At 42.6% G+C, this 25,459-nt stretch overlaps 1 protein-coding gene across 1 annotated transcript; it reads left to right on the top strand.

Moving 5' to 3' along the window:
• The first annotated feature begins 19,765 nt into the window (after positions 1-19,765).
• Positions 19,766-21,199, top strand: KCNS2 (potassium voltage-gated channel modifier subfamily S member 2). Its single transcript, XM_033929918.1, has one exon. It carries the CDS (start codon positions 19,766-19,768, stop codon positions 21,197-21,199), a length of 1,434 nt encoding a protein of 477 aa, XP_033785809.1.
• Positions 21,200-25,459: the final 4,260 nt, after the last annotated feature.

Here is a 25,459-nt window from a genome sequence, read left to right as displayed (position 1 = left end):
ACAGGGATGACGGGAATCCCGCGGGTTCCCCCTTCGGGTCACGGGGATCCCGTGGGGACGCTCCCTAGGGTCGCCGGGATCCTGCTGGGTTCGATGCAACTCAAGCTGCAAGGCTCGTCTTCTTTTTCCTACCTGCCCTGCCGCAGCACACAGCCGACTGGAAGTCTTCCACGATGCCAGTGCTGACGTCGGAGGGAGGGCTTAAGCAAAGCCCTCCTTCCCTCCGACATCAGCGCTGACATCGGGGAAGACTTCCAGTTGGCTATGTGTGCTGGGGCAGTGCAGGCAGGAAATAGAAGACGAGCCTTGCGGCTCGAGCTCCATTTTGCTGGTAATTTGCTTGCAGATGAGGGCTGGGAGGTGGAACACAAAAGGGGGGAGGGAGTGCATTTTTGGACACAAGGCATGAACTTGGGAAAGAGGATGGAGGAAGGGAGGGATAGAGATGCTGAGGTGGGGGAGGGAGTGTGTTTTTGGACACAAGGTATGAACTTGGGAAAGAGGATGGAGGAAGGGAGGGAAAGAGATGCTCAGGTGGGGAAGGGAGTGCGTTTTTGGACACAAGGCATGAACTTGGGAAAGAGGATGGAGGAAGGGAGGGAAAGAGATGTTGAGGTGGGGGAGGGAATGCATTTTTGGACACAGAAGGCATGAACTTGGGAGAGAGGAAGGGAGGGAAAGAGATGGTTGTGTACACAGGAATGGAAGAAAGGAGAATTTTTGGTCATAGGGAGGGAGTGAGGTACAGATGAGAGGGAGAAATATTGTGGTGGAAAGGGAACAGTGGGACAGACTGAAATGGATGCAAGACGGAGGAATGTTGGACATAGTGGTGAAGGGAATGGAGGGAGAGATGTGGCATGATGCTGGAGAGGGGTGATGGAAGGAGAAATGTTGGGCATGGGGCTGGTGGGCAGGCACGAAAGATGAGAAAGGGATAAATGCTGGACCATGGTAGGAGGAACCAATGGACAGCAACAGAAGAATTTACAGAAGATGGGAAAGCGGAACAAAGAAACTGGGACCATCTTTATGGAAAATTAAGTCTCCAGACAACAAAGGTAAAAAATGGAATTTATTGATTAAAATATGTTAGCTTTGGGAAATGTATAAAGCAGATGTCTTTGTATTGTGTTCAAAAGAAAAGGAAATGCATTTCTGGTTTTATTTCTACAGTGTTGAAGTACTTGCTGACCCTTGCTGTGACTGGTGGGGATTTCCAAGCACCGCCAGCAGAGGACCTCCTCTAGAGACGGCCAGAACTCCCCTCCACCAAGCACAGCAGTCACTGGCAGCATCCATGAGCCACTGAGGTGCCAGCATCTGTGACTCAGGGACGCTACTGCTGCCTGCCAAGCTTGGCAAAAGGGACCCCCGGCCAACTGCAAAGGAAGTCCTCAGCTGACAGCTTGGGGGTTCTCATCAGCTGAGTATTTATATTTTATATTTACATTAGAGGCTCTGGTAGAAGCCCGTTTACAAAGTATGTATTCTTCCCAATTAATATTTCCAAATTAATAAAGTCTCTTTGCTTATTTGTAAATGGGTCTCTACCAGAGCCTTTAATTCAGTAGCATAATTAAATGAAATAACTATTTCTGAAGTTTATAGGGAAGGGCGGGGACGGAGGAGATTCCTCGCGGGGACGTGTGGGGACGGAGGGGATTCCTCGTGGGGATGGGTGGTGATGGAGGGGATTCCTCTTGGGGACGGGTGGGGATGGAGGAATTCCTCACGGGAACGGGTGGGATTCCTCACAGGGACGGGTGGAATTTTGGCAGGGGCGGGTGGGTACGGGTGGGATTTCTGTCCCCGCGCAACTCTCTATTATGTCTCAATATACCATATTTTGTCATATTATATTTTTACCAAGCTTTGTTAACTTTGGTTTGCTATCTTTATCAGACAATATTTTCCATGCTATCTTTTACCATATTATGTCTAAAAATGTGGCGCAGTGATTAGAACTGCGAGATGTAGATTTCAACCCACACTGCTCCTTGTGCCCCAGTTACATTAGATAGATTTTGAGCCCACAGGGACAGATGGGGAAAAATGCTTGAGTACCTGAATAAATTCATGTAAACTGTTCTGAGCTCCCCTGGGAGAACAGTATAGAAAATTGAATGAATGAGTAAGTAAGTACCGTAAGTAAAAAATTATGTACATTTGAGACTCTCATCTGTTACAGAGCTTTCAAAAGTCAGCAGAGAACTTGTCTGGCTGACCATTCCTGGTAATTACATGCATCATTACTTTTCTCTTTAAACTTTATAGAAAGGCAGGCTATAAAATTTGAGAATTAAACAAAAAAAAAAGTTTTTGCATTCTTATTCTCACTCTTAGGTGGTAATGTCTAAGGAACAGAACTGCAAAGGTTTTTATAATAATAAAGTTCCTGGATATGTCCCTCCCCCCCCCTTCACTAAACCGCAATACCGGTTATTACCACAGGGAGCCACGAAGAATGCTCCACGCTGCTCCCGACGCTCATAGGAACTCTATGAGCATCGGGAGCAGCGCGGAGCATTCAGCGAGGCTTCCTGTGCTAATAACCGCTATCACAGTTTAGTAAAAGGAGGGGCATATGGTTTTGTATATATTAATGTTTCTGACAACACACAACACTCTTCTCTTGAAACTGACTCTAGAGAACTGGAGAGATTGAAAATGAGGCAAGAATAATCCATGTCACGATATGTTGTGAAAGTAATATAGCTGCATGCCACAGGTATGGATATCGCACTCACATGGGAAGTGTTTCACAGAGCTGCCAAGTTACCTGTTGAGATAAATGCTGCTGATCCCATAATGCATCAGGAAAAGATTGTCAGAAATGCAGGATGGATTCAAAATCTGGAACTGGGCATTCGGCAGCTCTGTGTAAGAGGGAGCAATGCCTCATGTGAAATTCACAAACCAGAGTCCTCATGAGTCCAAACCACATTTGGCAAGCTGGAGCAGAGCTAGGCAGAGAGCTGATTTATCCTCTGATAAAAACTTGACCTTCTGTTCTTAAACTGGATCCCTAGGATTTCAATTTGTCAGGCTGAGAATGCCATTTTTGCATGGGTGTCGGCAAAAAGCATGCCGTATGTAATCAAAAAGATTAAAACACTGGTCTAGTAAACAAAATTAAAGGGGGGGGGGGGAACTGCCTGAGTGAGGGACTTTGCAGAGCTAAGCACTCAGGGTGTAATCAGAAAATAAAGATCTGTTTACAAGCAGTCTGCCCAACATGTTACCGCATGGAAAGCTGGATTCTTTGCAAGTCAGAATAATATGAACGCTGTGAATGTGGATGCAGTCATTCTTGGATCACCTAGGCATCCTATAACCTGGCTCCCCAAATCAGCAGCTGTCACCTACATTCACAGGCAGAGCCTAGCTTCATTCCAGGTAGGGGTGTTGGGCTGGGACCCGTGACATGGTCTGTATAGTGTTACTAAAAGTAAAACAGTGAAGGCGACCAGTGGTGCTGAGATATACCCCCGAAGTTCGCAGGGGTTGCGTTTCAGGAGCACCTGCGAGCTTCGAAAAACCGCGATTATTAGATGTGGTTTAGGAGCGGGGATCAGAGGCGGGAGAGGGCTGTAGGGACGGTGGCTCGCCACGTTGCTGCTTTTATTTTTTTTTTACATGGATCTCGCCAGAGGTGCCGAGGACTTCTGCCCGTCTGCAGTTGGCTGCCGATCTGCTCTGCCTCCTGCTGGCTTGTGCTTTCGGGACTTTCTCTGGAGTCATTGTAGTCTTCCGATTTTTAAAAAATTTTTATTTTGCTTTGCCCAAAACTAATGCTATGAACTCAGAAGTTTGAAATCCCCCCTTCTCGTGAACTTTTTTGTAAAGAGGCTCCGGGCAAAAATAATTATGACCAGGGAGACTTGGAAAAACCCGCGAATGACTGGGGCCGCGAACTTGGAACCGCAACTTCGCGGGGATATACTGTACTTTAATTCTTCAAATTAAAGATTTGACACGAATGTGTTTTGGCCCAATGGCTACAGCAGCAAAACTGTAGAGAACTGTTCAGTACTGAGAACATAGCAATATGTACAACAAAATGATATTGATACAGAGACTGAGACTTTTCCAATCAAAGCCCGAGATGTGTCTAGACATTACCTTAAGCAACAGAATAAAAAAGGACAAGCTTACCAACTGCTAAACTTTCTTTTTTTATTGTTTATTTATTTATAACCTGCTTTTTACAGAGCGGCTCACAATTTAAACATACCCAATACAAATCATACACATTTTAAACATAAACAGACAAGCGACCAGCACTTATACCTATAGAGAACGTCAACTCCCATATTTCATATTACAAAGCAGGTGTCTCATCAGCTCCTTCTTTTCCGCAGCAGCAACAGGGTCGCGACTGGAGTGATGGTGCAGAGGAGGCAGCTATAAGAGCAGAGCCATGGGAGCAGGCTCCTGCAGCTAATCCCCCACCAATCTGAGGCGGGTGGCTATGAGCTGCACCTCAAGGCATGGCTCAATGGGCCGAGCAGAACCGCACATGCACAGCACCAGAGGGATGGCAGCTGCAGACATAGTTTTCGGGACAGGGGGGGGCCATGGCTCCCCCCAAAGTGTGTCCTTCGGTTTCTCCTCATTCCCTTCCCCTTCCACATTCCTACCTTCCCAGCCAGCAGTGCCTTGCCTTACAAGCTAGCACTGCCGGCTGTTTGGCTGACCAGTTCGATCATCAGAGCACCCATGCTTGGCTCACACGCGATTACAACTTATTTTCTATGTATTCACAATTGCGTCTAAGTTAAACATCCTTAGGACCCCTGAAGAAGATGATAGAGTTGAAACGGCCTGTGTTGGGCCCATACCCTTTCAAACTCTTCAAACTATGTGGATACAGTGTATGATACGGAGTACTACAAATTGTGTGATTCAATAAATCTGGCATCACAAACATATACTCTGAGGCACTTCTCTTCTTTGATTTCCTGCTTGCATCATTTTGCTACGGATTGGTTGGTTGGCTGGTTTGGTTTGTGAAATTCCATTTACCACTGCCCTCTGTCAGTCAACCAGTTTCCAATCCAATTCATCACTTTGGGCTCCTTTTATCAAGGCGCGCTACGGGGGTTAGCGCGTCGGACATATCATCACGCGCTAACCCCTGCGGCAGCCTAAAATCCTGACACCTCGTCAATGGAGGCGTTAGGTACTAGTGCGGCAGGTGGTTTAACGCAGGTGGTATTCCGCGCAGTAAACCGCTACCGCGCCTTTGTAAGAGGACCCCTTTGTGTCCTAACTGTAGCCCGCTGAGTTTATATATGAGGAACCATGTCAAAGGCCTTACTTGAGTGAAAAGGCGTGGTGGCCGTGATAGTCTACTCTTCAAGGTAATATGTAAAAATAAAACAAAAACATCAAGGAAAAATAAAATAAAACCTTTTTTATTAGACTAATTTAATGTAGTTTATGATAGCTTTCGAAGGTAACTCTTCCTTCCTCAGATCAGAAATAAGCAAATATTGACAACATCAGTATATATGAGACTTTACTAAAATCCAAGTAGATTACGTCTAGTGTGTGTCCACTATTCAAGTCTCTGGTCACTCATTCATAGAAATCGATCAGATAAGAACATAAGAATTGCCGTATTGGGACAGAGCGAAGGTCCATCCAGCCCAGGATCCTGTTTCCAGCCATGCTGCTTCAGATCTTGTAATGGGTTGGATTCCAGGAAATTCACTATCCTTTCCTTGAGTAGCGTCTCCATTACCTTTCTTACTTCTGAAGTAAGGCTTACTGGCTTGTAGTTTCCCACATCTTCTCTGTCTCCACTTTTGTGAAGAGGGACCATATCCACTCTTCTCCAGTCCTGCAGAACCTCCTGTCTCCAAGGATTTATGAAACAGTTCTTTAAGAGGACCAGACAGAACCTTTCCGAGCTCCCTCAAGGTTCTGGAAATACTTGGACTTCTGTACGGTGCTGATATGGAAGGAGGTATTGAGAAGAAAAAACACAGCTGAAAATTGCGTAGCCTCCAATATTGCTATGCAGTCTGTAGTGTAACATAACTGAATCCTGAATATCTTTTCTGAGAGTGTTTTTTCAGATATGCAGTTTCATACTGATATATTTTAATAGTGGTAATGATGATTCAATTAGATTTGCTTAAGTTCATTTATTTTCCCCAGGTGAGGATTCATTGGCTTTGTTTATAGCCAAGGCTTGGTGATGAACGGAAAGATGTTTCTCACTGAACACTCATAGTTCATTTGCTTTGATCATCATATTAAATCTAAATTATGCATCACAGGAGATTTGCAGAAAATGAAGCTCAACTCAGTGATTCCCTCAGTGGCCATCCACAGGTGAGCCAGATGTGTCTGTCAAGCTGCTCCAACTGTAGTGTGTAAAATTCACCACCATCCAGTGTGTCTCTCAGCAACGGCCACATCAAAAACATTTTCTTAGTGCAGGTGAGTAATTGGACATTCTGGCAGCTGATTTTGAGATTAGCCAAGAAAGACATGAACAATGAAAGTAATGATAATTGAGGCCTAGAGAAAATGAACATAAGAATTGTCATACTGGGACAGACTAAAGGTCCATCAAGCCCAGTATCCTGTTGTGTTGAGTTACATTCAAGCACACTGGATATTATCCTGTCCCTAGAGGTTTCCAATCTAATGTCCCCGATTCAATTCCTATAGGCTGCGTCACATTTGCCATGCCTAGGGTTACTAGATATCCGGATTTCCCAGGCTATATCCTCCTTTTAAGGACATGTCTGGGGTTCCGGATGGCTTTTCAAAACCTGGCACTTTGTCCGGGTTTTGAAAAGCCTCCTGCCCAACCAAAGTAGGCGGGGGGGGTGGAGCTAGGGCGGGACAGGGGCAGAGATGGGTGGTCCTGGGGGGTGGGGCGAGGGTGTCCGGATTTTATAATTATAAAATCTGCACCACGGAGAGGCACTGCAAGGACTGCTGGGACCAGACGGGTTACATCTGACCAGGAGGGGAAAGAACGTCCTTGGACACCGTCTAGCCCGCCTACTACACAGGGCTTTAAACTAGGTAAGTTGGGGGAGGGTACGGGCACAAACAATCCACCTGACGAACTAAGCTACCAATACTCTTTTGAGACTGAGCTAAGTAAACACTATATTTCTGGGACACACTACAATTCTGGGTCTAGGAGGAGTAAACATAGCAATTCTGGGTCTAGAGGGAGTACACACTGTAATTTTGGGTCCAGCGAGAGTGCACACGTTGCAAATTGCACTAAAGGAGCTCAAGTAGCCCAAACGGGAATACCCCCACAGGGTACACACATTACCGAGTCTGGGATAGGAGCACACTGTAGTCATGGGGAGTCAGGGACAGGTACACGCTGTAGCGCTCGGTCTAGGGAGTGTAAGAGACACGCGAATAATGCTAATGGTGTCCTAGCTGATAAAGAGGGATTGTCCCCACTGAGATACAACAAACACACAACATGGAGGGCTATGTACGTCAACGCCCATAGTCTGGGAAACAAGATCCTAGACTTGGAAACAGAAATGAGGAATGCCGACCTGGATGTGGTGGCGATATCTGAGACCTGGCTCACAGACTCCCACGGGTGGGACATGGTCATACCAGGTTACAACTTGCTTCGCCGGGACAGGGAGGGCAAAATGGGGGGGGTGTAGCATTATATACTAAAGATAACATTAAGGTCATCAGAATCACAGATGTACAGTACACTGGGGAATCCCTTTGGGTAAATTTGGCCAGAGGGAAGGACAAATGCCTGTATCTTGGCGTAGTATACAGACTCCCAAAACATCAAGATGACCTAGATATGGAACTAATTGGAGATATAGAGAATATCACCTTGCGGGGGGACACAGTATTGGTAGGTGACTTCAACATGCCTGATGTGGATTGGGTCACACTTTCCTCTGTTCTGGCAGCAGCAGGAAGCTATTAAACTCTTTGAATGGAGCAAGACTCAGGCAACTGGTATTTGAACCAACAAGGGATCAGGCAATTCTGGACCTGGTACTTACCAATGGAGAAAGTATCACAGAGGCCTCGGTGGGTGAAACTTTGGCCTCCAGTGACCACAATATGATATGGTTCAATCTCAGGAAAGGTTTCACGAAATCTACCACACTGACCAAGGTCCTCAAATTCAAGGACACAAACTTCCAAGACATGGGAGACTTCGTTCACCGGGCACTACAAAGCCAAGCAGACACCGACAGCGTGGAAGAAATGTGGTCAACTTTGAAAGCCATCATACAGGAAGCAACAAACCGCTATGTTAAATCAGTAAGCAAAGGGAGCAAGAACAACAAGCCACAGTGGTTCTCTACGGAGATCTCGGACCTCATCAAAGAGAAGAAAAAAGCATTCATCTCTTACAAACAATCAGGGACACAGGACTCTAGAGTAGAATATCTGGCCAAGTCAAGAGCCGTCAAAGCAGCAGTTAGGGAGGCCAAATTCCGCATGGAGGAGTCTCTAGCAAAGAACATCCAGAAAGGAGATAAATCTTTCTTCAGGTATATCAGTGACAGAAATAAGAACTCGGGCGGGATAGTATGTCTCAGAAAACCAGACGGAGACTATGTGGAGATGGACTTAGAAAAAGCCCAACTGTTAAATAAATACTTCTGCTCAGTCTTCACCCGCGAGGCGCCGGGAATCGGCCTCAGCCACAGACAAGGGTTAAATCAGTTGACCCGTTTAGTAATTTCAAGTTTACACCCAGCAGCGTCTACTGCGAGCTGTCAAAAATCAAGGTCAACAAGGCAATGGGGCCTGACAACCTACACCCTAGGGTGCTCAGGGAGTTGGGTGATGTCTTGGCGGAACTGCTATCCGCGCTCTTCAATCTCTCCCTTAGTACAGGTAACGTCCCGATGGATTGGAAGACGGCTAACGTCATTCCACTCCACAAGAAAGGCTCCAGGATGGAGATGGCAAATTACAGACCAGTGAGTCTCACATCAATAGTGAGCAAACTAATGGAAACCCTAATCAAACGCCAATTGGATAAGATTATGGATGAGGAGAATCTACAGGATCCCCGCCAACATGGATTTACTAAAGGGAGATCCTGCCAATCCAACCTGATCAGCTTCTTTGACTGGGTGACGAGGAAGCTGGATGCTGGTGAGTCCCTGGACATCGTCTACCTGGATTTCAGCAAAGCATTTGATAGCGTACCACACCGCAGGTTGCTGAGCAAGATGAGTTCTTTAGGCTTGGGCGACACATTGACCAAATGGGTTGGGAACTGGCTTGGAGGTAGGCTTCAGAGGGTAGTGGTGAATGGCACCCCCTCCGAAATGTCAGAGGTGATAAGTGGAGTGCCACAGGGCTCCGTCCTGGGTCCGATCTTGTTCAACATAGTATATTTGGACTTCAGTAAAGCTTTTGATAGCGTTCCACACCGATGGTTATTGAACAAGCTGAAATCGATAGGATTAGGGGATACTCTAACTACATGGGTTGAGGATTGGCTGAGCGGTAGACTTCAGAGGGTGGTGGTAAACGGTACCCCATCCAAAACATCAGACGTGATCAGTGGAGTGCCACAGGGTTCAGTCTTGGGCCCGATTCTATTCAACTTATTTATAAGAGATATGACCCAAGGACTTAGAGGAAGGGTATCTCTGTTCGCCGACGACACCAAACTTTGCAACATAGTAGGTGAAAGCATCTTGCCTGATAATATGACACAGGATCTACTGCTGCTGGAACGGTGGTCAGCAACATGGCAGCTAGGCTTCAATGCTAAAAAGTGTAAGGTAATGCACCTGGGTAAGAAAAATCCACTCAGAACTTACGTACTAAATGGTGAGACCTTGGCCAGGACCACGACGGAACGTGATCTAGGGGTGATCATTAGTGAGGACATGAAGGCTGCCAATCAAGTGGAGAAGGCTTCCTCCAGGGCAAGACAAATGATGGGTTGTATCCGTAGAGGTTTTGTCAGCAGAAGACCTGAAGTCATGATGCCGCTATACAGGTCCATGGTGAGGCCTCATTTGGAGTATTGTGTTCAATTCTGGAGACCACACTACCGGAAGGATGTGCTGAGAATCGAGTCGGTTTAGCGAATGGCCACTAGGATGGTCTTAGGGCTCAAGGATCTCACGTATGAAGAAAGACTGAATAAATTGAGGCTGTACTCACTGGAGGAACGAAGAGAGAGGGGAGACATGATTGAGATGTTTAAGTACATCACGGGCCGTATCGAGTCTGAAGAGGATATTTTCTACCTCATGGGACCCTCGACCACCAGAGGGCATCCGCTGAAAATCAGGGGAGGGAAGTTTCATAGCGACTCCAGAAAATACTTCTTCACCGAAAGAGTGGTGGATCATTGGAACAAACTCCCCCTGCAGATGATTGAGGCCAGCAGCGTGTCGGATTTTAAGAGAAAATGGGATATTCACATGGGATCTCTAAGGGGGTGAAATCAAGGCGGCGGGTATTTGAAATGGGCAGACTTGGTGGGCTATAGCCCTTTTCTGCCGTCATTTTCTATGTTTCTATGTAACATCTATATAAGAGACTTAAGAACATAAGAACATAAGAAGTTGCCTCCACTGGGTCAGACCAGAGGTCCATCGCGCCCAGCGGCCCGCTCCCGCGGCGGCCCATCAGGTCCGTGACCTGTGAAGTGGTTTCTGTCTAATCCTATAACCTGACAGAAGGGCTCCGAGATAGAATAACATTAATCGCCGATGATGCCAAACTAAGCAATGTAGTGAGCAAAAGACAAATGTAGTGAGACAAAAATTCAATGGCAGGCGATATGATGCATGACCTACTTCTACTGGAGCGCTGGTCTAGGTCCTGGCAACTCAGTTTCAATGCCAAAAAATGCAAAGTCATGCACCTGGGGAGCCGAAATCCATGCAAGGTTTACACCCTAAATGGCGAGATCCTGACAAGAACTGAAGCAGAAAGAGACTTAGGGGTAATTGTCAGGGAAGACATGAAGTCTGCAAACCAAGTGGAGCAAGCTTCATCCAAAGCAAGGCAAATCATAGGTTGCATACGCAGGAGTTTCGTCAGCCGTAAACCTGAAGTCATTATGCCACTGTATAGATCCATGGTGAGACCGCACCTGGAGTACTGTGTGCAATTCTGGAGGCCGCATTACCACAAGGATGTGCTGAGACTGGAATCGGTCCAGAGAATGGCCACCAGGATGGTCTCGGGACTCAAGGAGCTCCCATACGAGGAGCGGTTAGGGAAGTTGCAGCTCTACTCACTCAAGGAACGTAGAGAGAGGGGAGATATGATCGAGACATTCAAGTATCTCACGGGCCGCATCGAGGTGGAGGAAGATATCTTCTTTTTCAAGGGTCCCGGGGCAACAAGGGGGCATCTATGGAAAATCAGGGGCGGGAAACTGCACGGTGACACTAGGAAGTTCTTCTTCACTGAAAGGGTGGTTGATCGCTGGAATAGTCTTCCATTTCAGGTTATTGAGGCCAGCAGCGTGCAAGATTTTAAGGCCAGATGGGATAGACATGTGGGATCTATCCGCAAAGATAGATAGGGAGGGTCATTAGAGTGGGCAGACTTGATGGGCCGTGGCCCTTATCTGCCGTCTACTTCTATGTTTCTATGTTTCTAACCCTAGCCATGCCAGTACTCACTACTGTGGCTTTGTAAAATTTGCACCTGAAGCAATTGAAGGTTAAGTTGCCTGCCTCGGATCACAAGGAGCTGCAGTGGGCTTTAAACTAGGCTGCTCTAACCATTAAATTTTCACAAGAGATATTTTACCAGCATTGGATGGTGTTACCACATAAAAAATAAAATCCACATTTTCTGAATTGACAACCAGGCAAATGGAGGCTGTTCCTGCTGTTGAATCCTTTCATATACTCTGTACAAAGAAATGCTGCAAGAAAAAAAATCCATTTCAAAGAACTTGGTGGAATGTTGGCATACATTTTGCCATTTCCTGTTTGTTTCTGGGTAAAAGATGTGAGCAGAAATCATAGCCACCAAGAGATCAGCACAGAAAAAGCATAGGCCTTGTCTGCTGCAGGATCTGCAGTTCCTTTCTCTAATGGTGCTTGTGAGACTTCCTGTGCCCCTGGGACCACAGCACAGGCTCCAGCAAGAGCAACAGAACAGACATAAGTTTGTCCTATCTGCCAACCATTAGGAGGAAGGAGGAGTAAACAACATTCTGACGTCTTTACACTTTAAGGCTCTGTCACCTATCAAACAAATAAGGGCTTTTCCTACCCCCCCCCCTCCTTCCGACATCAGCAGTTCCTGCTTACACAGCCCACCTATATTGTTTTGTTAACTTCTAGCACTGTTTTCATGTTGACAGTGTGAATTACAAAGTCAATTAAGTGCAGCATTCACTGTGCTGGGAATTTGTGGTTTTCACATGGGCAATGACATACATTTCTGCAGAACTATCAGCTGGGATTAATAGTATTTTTGCATTATTTTCTGATACTCTTATCTGCCCAGTAAACATACTTGTTAGACACTTCTGGGAAATTTAAGCCATCAAATTCTAAAAGAAGGCTTAACTATACTAATTATTGTAGTATTTTGTTTAGAGATAGGCATCACTTCATGGTGCCAAGCTACCACAAAAAAGTGCAGACTGCTTTAATTTTATGACAACTGCTTATTCTTTTCTTGCCAATGGCGATGGCAAGCAATGACAGAACCGATGCAGAAGAATCAAAGTTGTACACTGATACTCGATAGCTGAAGACGTGTGAACCAGTGAGGTGTTCTGCCTTACGCCCTCCATGATGGTACATAGATCCACTTACCCCTTACCCCCCAAATTCTATATATAGCAACATAAGTTGTGTGCGCAAATTGGTGTCTACTTAATTGTTTAACAAGACCAATTGGCATTGATAACTGGCAATTAACATCTCATAATTGATGCCAATTAGAAGTTACATGTACATCCTTCAGAATTTTGGTTCAATCTTTAGTATTGAGCACATTGGACTACTGTAACATCATTTATTTAGGATTATACAAAAAAAACAATCAGAAGATTACGAATCATTCCAAATGTGGCAGTACATTTGATATATGGGTTGAAAAAATCAGATCACGTTACCCCATACTACAAGAAACTACATTGGTTGCCAGTGGAGGCCAGAATTATATTTAAACTAGCATGTTTATGTTACAAACACTGGCAGGACTTTGCTCCCACTTATCTTATTAATCACTTTATACTCTCTACAAACTCTCGACCCAGGCGGAAAATCTCTTTGTTCGCTTTCCCGACGCTAAAAGGGTGTATTTTTAAAAAGTTTCTGGACAAAACTTTATCTTACCAGGCCAGTACGTGGAGCAACACCTTAAGTGGTCTATTTGTGAATTCGCTATCGTACCAAATATATAGGAAATATGTGAAATCTTATCTGTATGATAAATATTTAAGAAATCTCAGCCATACAAATAATATAATTCAGAATGTACCAGTATTTGTTTTGACAAATCTGTTTAAGAACTTCAGCCATGCAATGAATGTAATCTGATATGTAATTCATCTGCATCTGGCAGATCCTCTTGCTGTAAACCGCTCTGAACTGTCAAGGTATAGTTGGTTATAAATAAATTTGAATTTGAATCTTAGTAGGGGAATTCTATAAAGTGCTAAATGTCAGTTCTACTGCACAAATCTGAAAAGGAGGCATGGCCAGGGGAGGAGCATGAGCAAATCACGGGCATTTCTAAAAGTTACACACACTGATGTAGAATATGCCTGGTAATAATTAGCTCCTAATTGTCGCAAACTACCAATTATTGATTATAATTGGTGTTGTGGCAATAATTAGCAGTTATGTGTGTAACTGCTCTTAATCGGGATTCTGCAAATTGCACAAACAAAATCCATTGCGCACAACTGCTAGGGGATGTGGATGCTGGGAGGGGCACGGGCGGGCCAGGGGTGTGCCTAGCACTTACAGGCACAAGTTACAGAATGCTCGCAGTTAATCACCCAACTGAGATTTGATACAAGTTGAGCTATAAGCCCTACTAGAAACACGAAGATAAGTTATAATTATTTAAAAATTTAGTCACTTAAAGCTGATATTTAATATTTATTAAATAGACCTATTAAATAACTTATGCTTGAGCCGATGAGGAAGCATAGCGGCTTATACTAATTATTTGGTTCAAAAATGTTTCTATACATTGTGGAATTTACGTACTATATGATCTTATTTTAACTCCTCTTCCTTTAGACTATTGGTGCAGTCTTTGATCCTCAGTGCACTGGACTACTGTAATATAATTTTTTATGCAGGTCTTCAAAAACATAATCTCTATAGATTGTGAATGATCCAAAATACAGCTATAGGGTTAATTTTTACCTTGAAATAGTCAGACCATGTTACGCCTTTTTATCATAGGTTGCACTGGCTTCCAGTTGAAGCCAGGGTTATTTTTAAATTTGGAGTGTTGTGCTATAAGGTTCTATTTGGTCTTACAGCAGATTATTTAGTGGATCACTTTGCATTGGCTTGTACAAAACGCCCTCAATGATATCTGCCATTTTTTGCCTTTCATTCAGTTAAGGATTGTCGATATAAAAACATTTTTGATAGGTTATTTTCACTTCAGGCAGCAGTTAGAGATAAAGAGTTTAGCCAGTTGATAGCCAGTGCCGTATCTTATCAACATTTTAGAAAACTCTTGAAAACATATTTATTTGATAAATTCTTATAGGAGAAGACTTGTAATTGACATTTTTCATGAATCTGTATTTCCTGAGTTTGTTTCAGCTTCTTTGAGTTGTGAACCGCATAGAACTGGAAGGTAATGTGGTGTACATACATACAAAAGTGTTATACTATGTTGAATAATAATTCCTGGCTGGACTTGAATATGCATGTTATCAAAGAACTTCACAGATGGTAGTACCAAAAAAAAAAAAAATGAAAAAGAGAAGAGAAGGGAATGATTTGTGGACAACATTGTAGAGAAATGACTAATGAATATAATCCAACAATTCTGAAACCTGAAAGTTCATCTATTATAAATTATTATATCTCCAAGTCTCCTCTTCACAGAGCTGAAATGGATTCACTTAAACTAAACTATACTAAACCTTAGGCTTATATACCGCATCTTCCTTATAACAATAGAGCTCGACACGGTTTACAAGAAAATTAGAAAGGAGAATAGATACAATATGGATTTGGAATAGTATGGAGAGGAGCGGAATTTACAACTTTGAAAATAGCCAAGTTTTATGATGTTTTCGAAATGGTTGGAAAGAACCCAGATCGCGCAGATGAATAGGAAAATCATTCCATAGCTCAGTAATTTTGAAAGTAGAGACTTCCCTAATTTGCCAATGTAGGTAACGCCTTTCAGCGTAGGAAAGGACAATTTAAATTTTTGAGTAGATCTGGTAATGTCAAATCTTACAGAATTCCAAGACAGGGGAATTAAAGGAGGTGCTATATCCACCCTAAAGCAGTCAAAACAAAGTTCCAAGTTAACAAGCTATCTTAAATTCTTGAAGCCCTTTCTGATTTCCTTATTGCTAATATATAGCACAGAGGCACTTTGAGGCCCCTTCAGGGGTTAGTATTTGTTATCCTTGTCCTTTACTGTTCCACTCTGTAGTCACATTAAATTCTATTTCAGTGACACTGTGAATTACTATCATTCTTGCCTTGCTGTAGACCTAGTATTTACAAATAGGATTTTAAGAAAATTGGAACCAACTAAAAATGTTATTGATGACTCATCAAAATTTATAGAAATGAAACCCCGTTTCAGTCTCATTTACATTGAATCGCCTATTGCTCAATGTTATTATTTCATGTACAAATCATTATCAACATATCCCCCCACCCCCTCACCCCACCCCAAAAGTGCACACACATAAGCAATACAGAGAGCACGGTCTTCCATTAGCAGCATATAAGTTTAATTGAAGAAAATATGGAGTCTTCCTATAGTCCTGAATTTCCTACCTTCCTGAAGTTGCTCAAAATCTGAATTTAAGAACAGGGAGGCTAAGTGGTGTGCACAGTGTCACAGAGAGAAGGGAGAAGGGCATCAAACTGGGATCAATAACTATCTAAATACTAAACTACTTATATACAAGGGCAAAGTTCAACTCATTCTGTTAGCTTGGAAAGTTAATAAATATTGTGGAACCGAAGGCAGTACTTTAAAATACTAACTCTGATCAGTTACCATTACCAGACTCCCAAACCCGATGGAAATGAGGAACTGGTAAGAGGCAAAGCAGAAAACTAAGAGTAGACATCTATTAAGTTATCAAACATCAGACAGTGCAGTGTTTCTCAGCCCCTTCTTCAAGATTCCCCCGCCTTAGGGAAAACGCAATTTCACGCTTGCTGTTCTTCGCCCCTCTGCTCCATTATAAGGAATACTGTGTATATTTCTGAACTTTGCTGCACGGAGTTTCATTCCAAGACCAACGTAGGAAGCTCTAACATTCACAGCAGGCAACACTTGGGCTGCCAGGCGGAGCTTCTACGCGTTCCACGAGCTGGAAGCAAAACAAGCTCAGGTAGCAAGGGAATTCTCACTGTGTAAGAAAGAGGACAGGAGGAAGAGCAGTTAGGCTGACGGTGGTATGCGAGGTCTATATAATACTCAGGTACGCTCAGCCTCGGGATTCAGCAGCAAGTTGCTGTCCGTTCAGCACCACGCACCACCAGCCAGGCGGCAACGCCAGCTCGGTCTCTCCAAACACCATGGGCGCCTTTCTACATCCTCCCACCCCCTTTACTAACTGGCGGCTCCACGGAAAGAAGCATTTACCAGAACTCTAGCCAAAGGGGCTGAAAATCCTCTCCAAGATCTCAGAAAGGAAATTTTTCATGGGTCTGAAAGCTGAAGCCAGCTGAGGTAGGAACATGTCGTGTGTGTGTGTGGGGGGGGGGGGGGAAGGGGGGGGGACGGTGCATAACATCTTCTCTAGAAAAAAAAAATGTGAAAAGAAGAAAGGCAGAGGAGAAAGTGTCGGGGGGAAGTTCCTCGGGTGGATTTCCTCCGGATTTAGATCTAGTCCTTCAACTATTTATAGAAATAATGCAGGAGCAATGTTTTTGTTTAAGGATGGAAGTAGTGTTATTGATTGTATCTGTTGGATTGGGGGGAGTAAGATGGGTGGGGAAAAAAATCTGCTTTCTGAAATGTATCTTGCACTACAATATATAACATGAAACGCGATATAGTCAGAAAAACGATCATTGTTTACAAACGTGAACATCTATACAGGCAACCCAGAGAAACAGACAAATACCTATTTACATACTGGAGTTATAGCACTGATCCTTTTAGATCGTTATGAAATTATGCGGTATACTTGAAATGAACATGAGTATTTATTGAGTTATTCGAGACATTGAGCGCTGATGTTCCAACAACTAGTATTCCCAGAAGTATGAGGGGGTGCTGAAAAGTTCTCAGCCCAACCAACCAACTTCCTAAATTCTGAGCCGTACTTTGCCACTGTAGCTGAAAAGAGTGTGTTATTATTTAAATGCCAGTTTGCAGAAATGAAATTCTATGTTTTATGACATATGAACCATATCATTCTCTTCTTGGTTGGGCTGAGAACTTTATTACTGTAACAGTAATAAAGGGTGTACCAGTATTAACTGTGCCGAGATATCACAAAATGGTTGCCTTACCATACAGCTCAAGTATAACCACTTCCCGAGATTTAGTATTTTCTACATTATGGTAAATTAGGGATCCTTTTACTAAGGTGCGCTAGCGTTTTAGCGCACGCAGGAAATTACCATAGAAACATAGAAACATAGAAATAGACGGCAGATAAGGGCCCACGGCCCATCTAGTCTGCCCACCTTAATGTCCCTCCCCTACCTTTGCCCTGTGAAGAGATCCCATGTGCCGATCCCATTTGGCCTTAAAATCAGGCACGCTGCTGGCCTCAATCACCTGTAGTGGAAGACTATTCCAGCGATCAACCACTCTTTCAGTGAAAAAGAATTTCCTGGTGTCACCTCGTAGTTTCCCGCCCCTGATTTTCAACGGATGCCCTCTTGTTGTCGTGGGACCCTTGAAAAAGAAGATATCTTCCTCCGCCTCGATGCGGCCCGTAAGATACTTGAACGTCTCGATCATGTCCCCCCTCTCTCTGCGCTCCTCGAGCGAGTATAGCTGTAATTTGTCAAGCCGTTTTTCGTATGGTAGATCCTTGAGTCCCGAGACCATCCGGGTGGCCATTCTTTGCACCGACTCCAGTCTCAGCACATCCTTGCGATAATGCGGCCTCCAGAATTGCACACAGTATTCCAGGTGGGGCCTCACCATGGATCTATACAATGGCATAATGACTTCCGCCTTACGACTGACGAAACCCCTTCGTATGCAGCCCATGATTTGTCTTGCCTTGGACGAAGCCTGCTCCACTTGATTGGCAGACTTCATGTCCTCACTGACGATTACCCCCAAGTCTCATTCTGCTACCGTTTTTGCTAGGATCTCGCCATTAAGGGTATAAGACTTGCATGGATTCTGGCTGCCCAGGTGCATAACTTTGCATTTTTTGGCATTGAAGTTGAGTTGCCATGTCCTAGACCATCGCTCCAGTAGGAGTAGGTCGTGCATCATGTTGTCGGGCACTGAATCTTCGTCTGTTGTGCATTTGCCCACTACATTACTCAGTTTGGCGTCATCGGCGAATAATGTTATTTTACCTCGAAGCCCTTACCGCGCAGTACGCTTCTACAACTAACGCCAGCTCAATGCTGGCGTTAAGGTCTAGCGCACGTGGCAATGTAGTGTGCATTATTCTGCGCGTTAAAGCCCTAACGCAGCTTAGTAAAAGGAGCCCTTAGATGTTAACCTTCTGACACCTGCTAGAAAGTTTCTTTCACAACAAAAGGTTATAATGAAATACAAAAAAATTTACCCCACCTCCTTTTACTAAGCTACGGCAGAGGTTTCTATGAGTACTAAATGCTCTGATGCTGCTCTGAAGCTCATAGAATTCCTATCAGCGTCGGAGTCAGTGGCATAGCAAGGGGTGGGGGGGGGGGGGGAGGTCTGTCCTGGGTGCAATCTTGGTGAGGGTGCCAGAAACCATCCTCTTTTCCACCCTGACTCCTTCCCTGCCTCCTCACTACTGCACGCATGCACCCCCTTCCCTTCATACATACCTCTTTAATGCTCCCAGCGCAAGCAGCAACTGCAACCTGCTGCTCACACCAACATCAGCTCTTCCTCTGACTTCATTTCCTGGACCTGCACCTAGGAAGTGACATCAGAAGAAGAGCTGATGTTGGTGTGAGCAGCAGGTTGGGGTTGCTCCTTGTGCTGGGAATGTTAAAGAGGTATGGGGGGGGAAGGGAAAGGGCACCCGCACAGCAGGAGGGGGCAAGGAAGGAGTAGATAGGGGTGGAGAAGAGGGTGGGGGAGGAGTGCCTCTCACTCTCACTATGCAACTGGTTAAAGCATTTTGTGCCCTGGGCCATGGTAGAAACCTCCTCCATGGCTTAGTAAAAGAGGGCCTAAATTTTTATTTGAAATTGAAAAAGATAAATTTATAATAATATTTGAAAATGGTATCTATTAAATTTGAATATTTGCCTTCTAAACAATAATAGGTGTTTTAAATTTGTTTGCGTTGAGAGAGATGAAGAAAGTTGTCTGCTGAGATATTATTTTAAAATAATTATTTGCTACAGCTGCTCAAATGCTAATATATCTCTCTTTACTTCTGTATTTTAGGCAAGTTATCTACTAGTGAGATATCACTATGACAGGTCAGAAGTTAAAGCTATTATCTGAAGATGAATTTGAAGACAATGAGATTAGTATCAACGTTGGGGGGTTTAAGAAAAAGCTGAGATCCAATACACTTCTGAGATTTCCAGAAACTAGGCTAGGGAAGCTGTTGAACTGCCGATCCAAAGAGTCCATACTTGAACTCTGTGACGATTATGATGACACCAAAAATGAATTTTACTTTGACAGAAACCCTGATCTCCTCCCTTATGTATTACATTTTTACAATACTGGCAAGCTTCATGTCATGGGAGATCTCTGTGTTTTTTCCTTCAGTCAAGAGATTGAGTATTGGGGAATAAATGAATTCTTTATTGACTCATGTTGTAGTTACAGCTATCATGGAAGAAAAGTGGAACCCGATCAAGACCAATGGGAGGACAAAAGCGAAGGGGAGAGCACCGCCTCATCATTTGATGAGATTCTGACATTTTACCATGATGCCTCTAAGTTTGACAAACAACCATTTGGAAACTTCAGGAGACAACTTTGGATGGCTCTAGATAATCCTGGTTACTCGGTAATGAGCAGAATTTTTAGTATCATTTCCATATTAATAGTTCTTGGATCCATTGTAACTATGTGCCTCAATAGTCTATCAGATTTTCAAATTGTCCACAGCAATGGTAGCACCGAAGAAGATCCAAGGTTTGAAATTGTAGAACATTTTGGCATAGCTTGGTTTACTTTCGAATTGGTGGTACGATTTGCAGTAGCACCTGAATTCTCTACATTTTTCAAACTTCCATTAAATTTTATTGACCTTATGTCCATTCTTCCATTTTACATCACTCTAATTGTCAACATGGTTGTGGAAAGTAGTCCAGCTTTAGCAAATCTAGGAAGAGTTGCCCAGGTCCTGAAATTAATGAGAATTTTCCGCATCTTAAAACTTGCCAGGCATTCAACTGGCCTTAGGTCTCTTGGGTCAACCTTAAAATACAGCTACAAAGAGGTAGGGCTCCTGTTACTTTACCTCTCTGTTGGAATCTCTATTTTTTCAGTAGTGGCTTACACTATTGAAAAAGAAGAAAATGATGGATTAGCTACCATTCCTGCTTGCTGGTGGTGGGCTACTGTTAGTATGACCACAGTAGGATATGGAGATGTTGTCCCAGGAACCATTGCTGGAAAATTGACTGCATCTGCTTGTATTCTTGCAGGCATTCTGGTTGTTGTGCTTCCTATAACCCTGATATTCAACAAATTTTCTCATTTCTATAGGCGTCAAAAGTATCTAGAAAATGCCATGAGAAGTTGCGATTTTGGTAATGGGATAAAAGAGGTTCCATTAGTCAATTTAAGGGACTACTATGCCCACAAAGTAAAATCCTTAATGGCAAGCCTTTCAAATTTAAGCAGGACTAGTGCAAGTGATCAAAGCCTAAATGAATCAATACATTAAAATACTGTGCTTGTTACATATAAGAACTGTGTTTCCTTTGCTCTAAAAATGTAATTTGCTGTTCTAAAAGTACTGTTTGCATAGTAGTGCATTTGCAGTTATAAAGACAATAAAATTATGCCCATCTTATGCTACATCAAAATGAAACTGAATGTCAATTTTCTTTAAAGCTACAAAAATCACAAACTATATAAATTTAGCAATATGATTGATATGCAGCTTCCCTTTTACATATTTGATAAAGGCAATTTTCATCTTTCTATCACATTCCCTTAAAAGGAATCTTATAAAATCTCTCCATGTTCAATTACTTGGGTGTTTTTTTAACCAGTTGCCAAGCAAACATTACTGCCAGTTATCTACCAAAAGCCCCAGTTTTCTTTTATTTTGAGTTGTGAAAGAAGTTTCTTATAGGTAAACACTTCAGGGAATGTCTAAGGCTGAAAGAGATTGCTGAGGGAAGCAATGAGCATGATGCTTTATGGGAAAAGAGATGGGCTGATCAAACAGGAGCGGGAAGAAAGGCCTTAGGATTTTGCAGATCCACACACATAAGCCTTTGGAAACTTTTGTACTTTATGGTAATATACAGTTTTTAAATTGCCATGTCCTGCCATAGCTATGGACAAAGATCATTAGCATATGTTAATTATCTATATTCAGATTTTTTGAACTACAGCTACAGTATTTTGGCACTATCATACACCTGGAATGATGAAGAGCATCTTAGCATAAATACAGAACACAGACACATTGTTGAAGGCACTCATGAATGTCTGGTTTGCAAAGTAATACTTCTCCCTTTCTGGTTATATTAGTAATAAGTAGTGTATTATAACAGAATTCATTCAAACAAGATTCCAGTGTGTTTTACTAATTATAATACTTGTGAAACATACATTTAATTGGTTTCTTTAGAAGTATTATCAAAATTTGGATGCACATAAAACAGCATTTAGATGTGTATTTCATATACACATTTAAAATTCTGATTTTAGAAAGCTGGAGTATACACGTCAAATCATGAATACTATACTTGCATATGACAAGAGACCATGGTCTGCGCATATCTTGAGTGGGGCTAAAAAAATACTCATATATTCTCCATTTCAGAAGGGGAATGTACTTTATGTCTTATGAGATCAAAGTCAGGATTTATAGCTGCTCCCTGCGATGTCTAGGTTAATTAAAGGTGCTCGTTGTGAATACAAATCTACTGGAGGGATTAGGAAAGGGCTCTCCCTTAATCTCCCCATGTTTTTGTTCCCTCCCCCCCCTCCCCAAGAGTGATACTGGTAAATGGTACTGGGGTCAGTGACAGCTTGGGGAAATAGACATGTAGGTTTCTTAAATGGCAAACACCTCTATGTGATGGCACACAAATGTATGTATTCTGAAATAACTACGTATACATCTATGTAGCTGTGTTTCTCTTTGTTGATGTCATTCACATCTTTGTAAAATTGGTGCCCCCGTCACATGTAACTGGTGCATACATATCTATTCCTGCATGCATTTTACAACAAGCTCTACATTGGCAAATCCAGTTCTAAAATATTACGGACAATATATACGCCCCAACCTGGACCTTTCAATACTGATTTCCATGCTCTGTCTAAAATGGGGCTCATGGGCCCATCTAGACTGGTGTCCTAGCCTTCTGAAAGTTTCACAGATTGAAAGCGATGAGAGCACGATGCTATTATTACCAGTATTTGTGATTATAGAAACCCGATTATGGCTGGACGAACACTGCTCTGAACATTTGACATCAATGTGAATTAATAAATTGAGCAACAGCTAAAAAAAAGTGACATATCTGTTAGAAGAGAGATTCAGTGGGAGAGAGAATTTGAACACTTCATTGTCAAACACCTCCCTCCTTCCTGACTAGTGACTATTCTTACTGCTTGACGATAACTTCCATCCTTTTGGCTGCATTGTTCGGTTAGCATTTCCCAATGAAATGTTAACATTATTTGCTCTGTAGTAAAAGCTTTGGAAATTGCACAGCCTTATATTTTACCAGGAATGCTCCGGTGCTCTCAATCAGAAATGGGTAGTTACAGCATTTACATTTTCAAGGGCAAGTCAAGGTTAAGATTCCATTGGAATGCTTCATTGTTTCCTTCCTACCTTGATTACCTATAAAGAACATTATTCCGTTAAAGGCTGCTGCTTATACAGCTGTGTGCTAATTCATTCCAAATCATTCAGGGACAGCTGCAGTGGGTGCTTTCTTGTTCATATATTTCAGGCAACTAAACCTTTTTATCTTTGATTATCACAGAAAACAAAATATAATTCTAACCTTTAGAAGGTAATAATAAAAAGAGTATTGTGAACTCAATATGAGCTGTGACTAGAGTTCCAAGCACTCCTGGGCTATAAAAACCTAGCTACCGAAATACAGTACAATAATGTAGAGTATATTCAAAGCTTGATGACATGGTTTTGCAGAAAGCAGACCAAACTGAGCAATATAGTTAAAGTGAACTGAACATAGACAAATTTAAAAGCCATGTGGCTATGTAGTTGTCTTGGGAAAGGTTCATCAACAATTAGCCAGAAACATAACATAATAACAGATTTCTATACCGCATAACCCTTAGTTCAATGCAGTTTACAAAAGATTATGCTATGAGTGAATACAGAGATAATGCAACATGCAAGAATTAGCTAGCTACAATTTTGGAAAAAAGAAAAGTTTTAAAAAGTTTTCTGTAATGTTTATAAGATATTGATCTGGTCAGTAATGGGCGGAATTCTTTATCGAATTGAGCTGTTTGATAGGAAAGACAGTGCCCATGATATTTTTTATTTTTACAGCCCTTAACAAAAGGGAACATAAATAGGGCACCAAAAGCGATTTTATAGTATAAACATCCCAACTTAAAGATCACCCGGGCCTCAACTGGGAGCCAGTGTAGCTCATGGTAATAGGGGGTTACATGATCATACTTCCTCAGTCCGTAAATCATTCTATCTGCTGTATTTTGGACCAAGATAAGCCTAGCCAAGTTTTTCTTTGTACTTGTCAGATATATAATATTGCAGTAGTCCAGAATGCTAAGTATTAGCGTTTGAACTAAAAGTGGAAAGGCAGTAGCGTCAAAATAAGCTCTGATATGCGGAGTTTCCATAGAGTATAATAACTCTTCTGGACTACAGTATCTATTTGATTTTTCATAGGTAGACTCTGATCAAAAACCACTCCCAAGATTTTAATTGTAGGGCTTATTGGAAAAGATACTGAGTTGATCTTAATTGTTGATTCTGGAATTATCTTTTCTGATGATGCAAAGAAAAACTTAGGGCTCCTTTTATGAAGCTAGACACTAACGCCTCCATAGAGCTGGCATTAGTATTTTCCATGTAGCGTGGGGTTAGCATGCACGGTATTGTTGCGCATGCTAAAAACGCTAACGCTCCTTCGTAAAAGGAGCCCTTAGTCTTTTCCTGATTTACTTTTAACTTAAATTCTTGCATCCAAGATTCCATTGTGTTTAACACTGACTCAATAACTTGGGTGCTGTTGGATAGCGAATTACAACAAGGAATGATTATGGTCAACATAGCTAAACATCTTTAGGCCCAATTTGCTCATCCAGTAACCCAATGAAAGAAGATACACATTAAAAAGTGTAAGAGAGAGTGGGGAGCCCTGTAGGACACCACATGGGTTTTTCCAAGCTACTGACAGTAGATCCTTAAATATAACCTAGTAAGATTTGTGAAATCCAGAACTTATTACTGACAGTAAGAAACAAGGAATCAATCTACATCTTCGGATCCATTCAGTTACTTGTGACTTAGATTGGCTATTATTGGAGACAGGATGCTATGTTAGGCTTGAATAACTTTTGGCCTAACTAAGCATGGCATATATTGTATTCTTAGGTAGGCATATGTGTAAGAGTGCGTGGCGCAGTGGTTAGAACTACAGCCTCAGCAACCTGAGGTTGTGGGTTCAAATCTCATGCTTTTCCTCGTGACCTTGGGCAAGTCACTTAATCACCCATTGCCCCAGATACATTAGATAGAGTGTGAGCCCATCAGGACAGATAGGGAAAAATACTTGAGTACCTGAATGTAAACCACTTAGACTATAAGTGGTATACAAATATTAAAAATAAATAAATGTGTAACATAATAAAATATATTCTTAATAACTAAGACATGTTAGAACTAATATCTACATATTTAGTGCCATTCAATATACTGCCCTATCTTGGAGAAGCTTAGGATAGTGTACAATTT

This window comes from Geotrypetes seraphini, chromosome 2 (genome assembly GCF_902459505.1).
Source record: "Geotrypetes seraphini chromosome 2, aGeoSer1.1, whole genome shotgun sequence".
NCBI classification, from domain to species: domain Eukaryota; kingdom Metazoa; phylum Chordata; class Amphibia; order Gymnophiona; family Dermophiidae; genus Geotrypetes; species Geotrypetes seraphini.
Note: the sequence above shows the minus strand (reverse complement) of the source record. Positions and strands in the feature narration are given on the sequence as shown.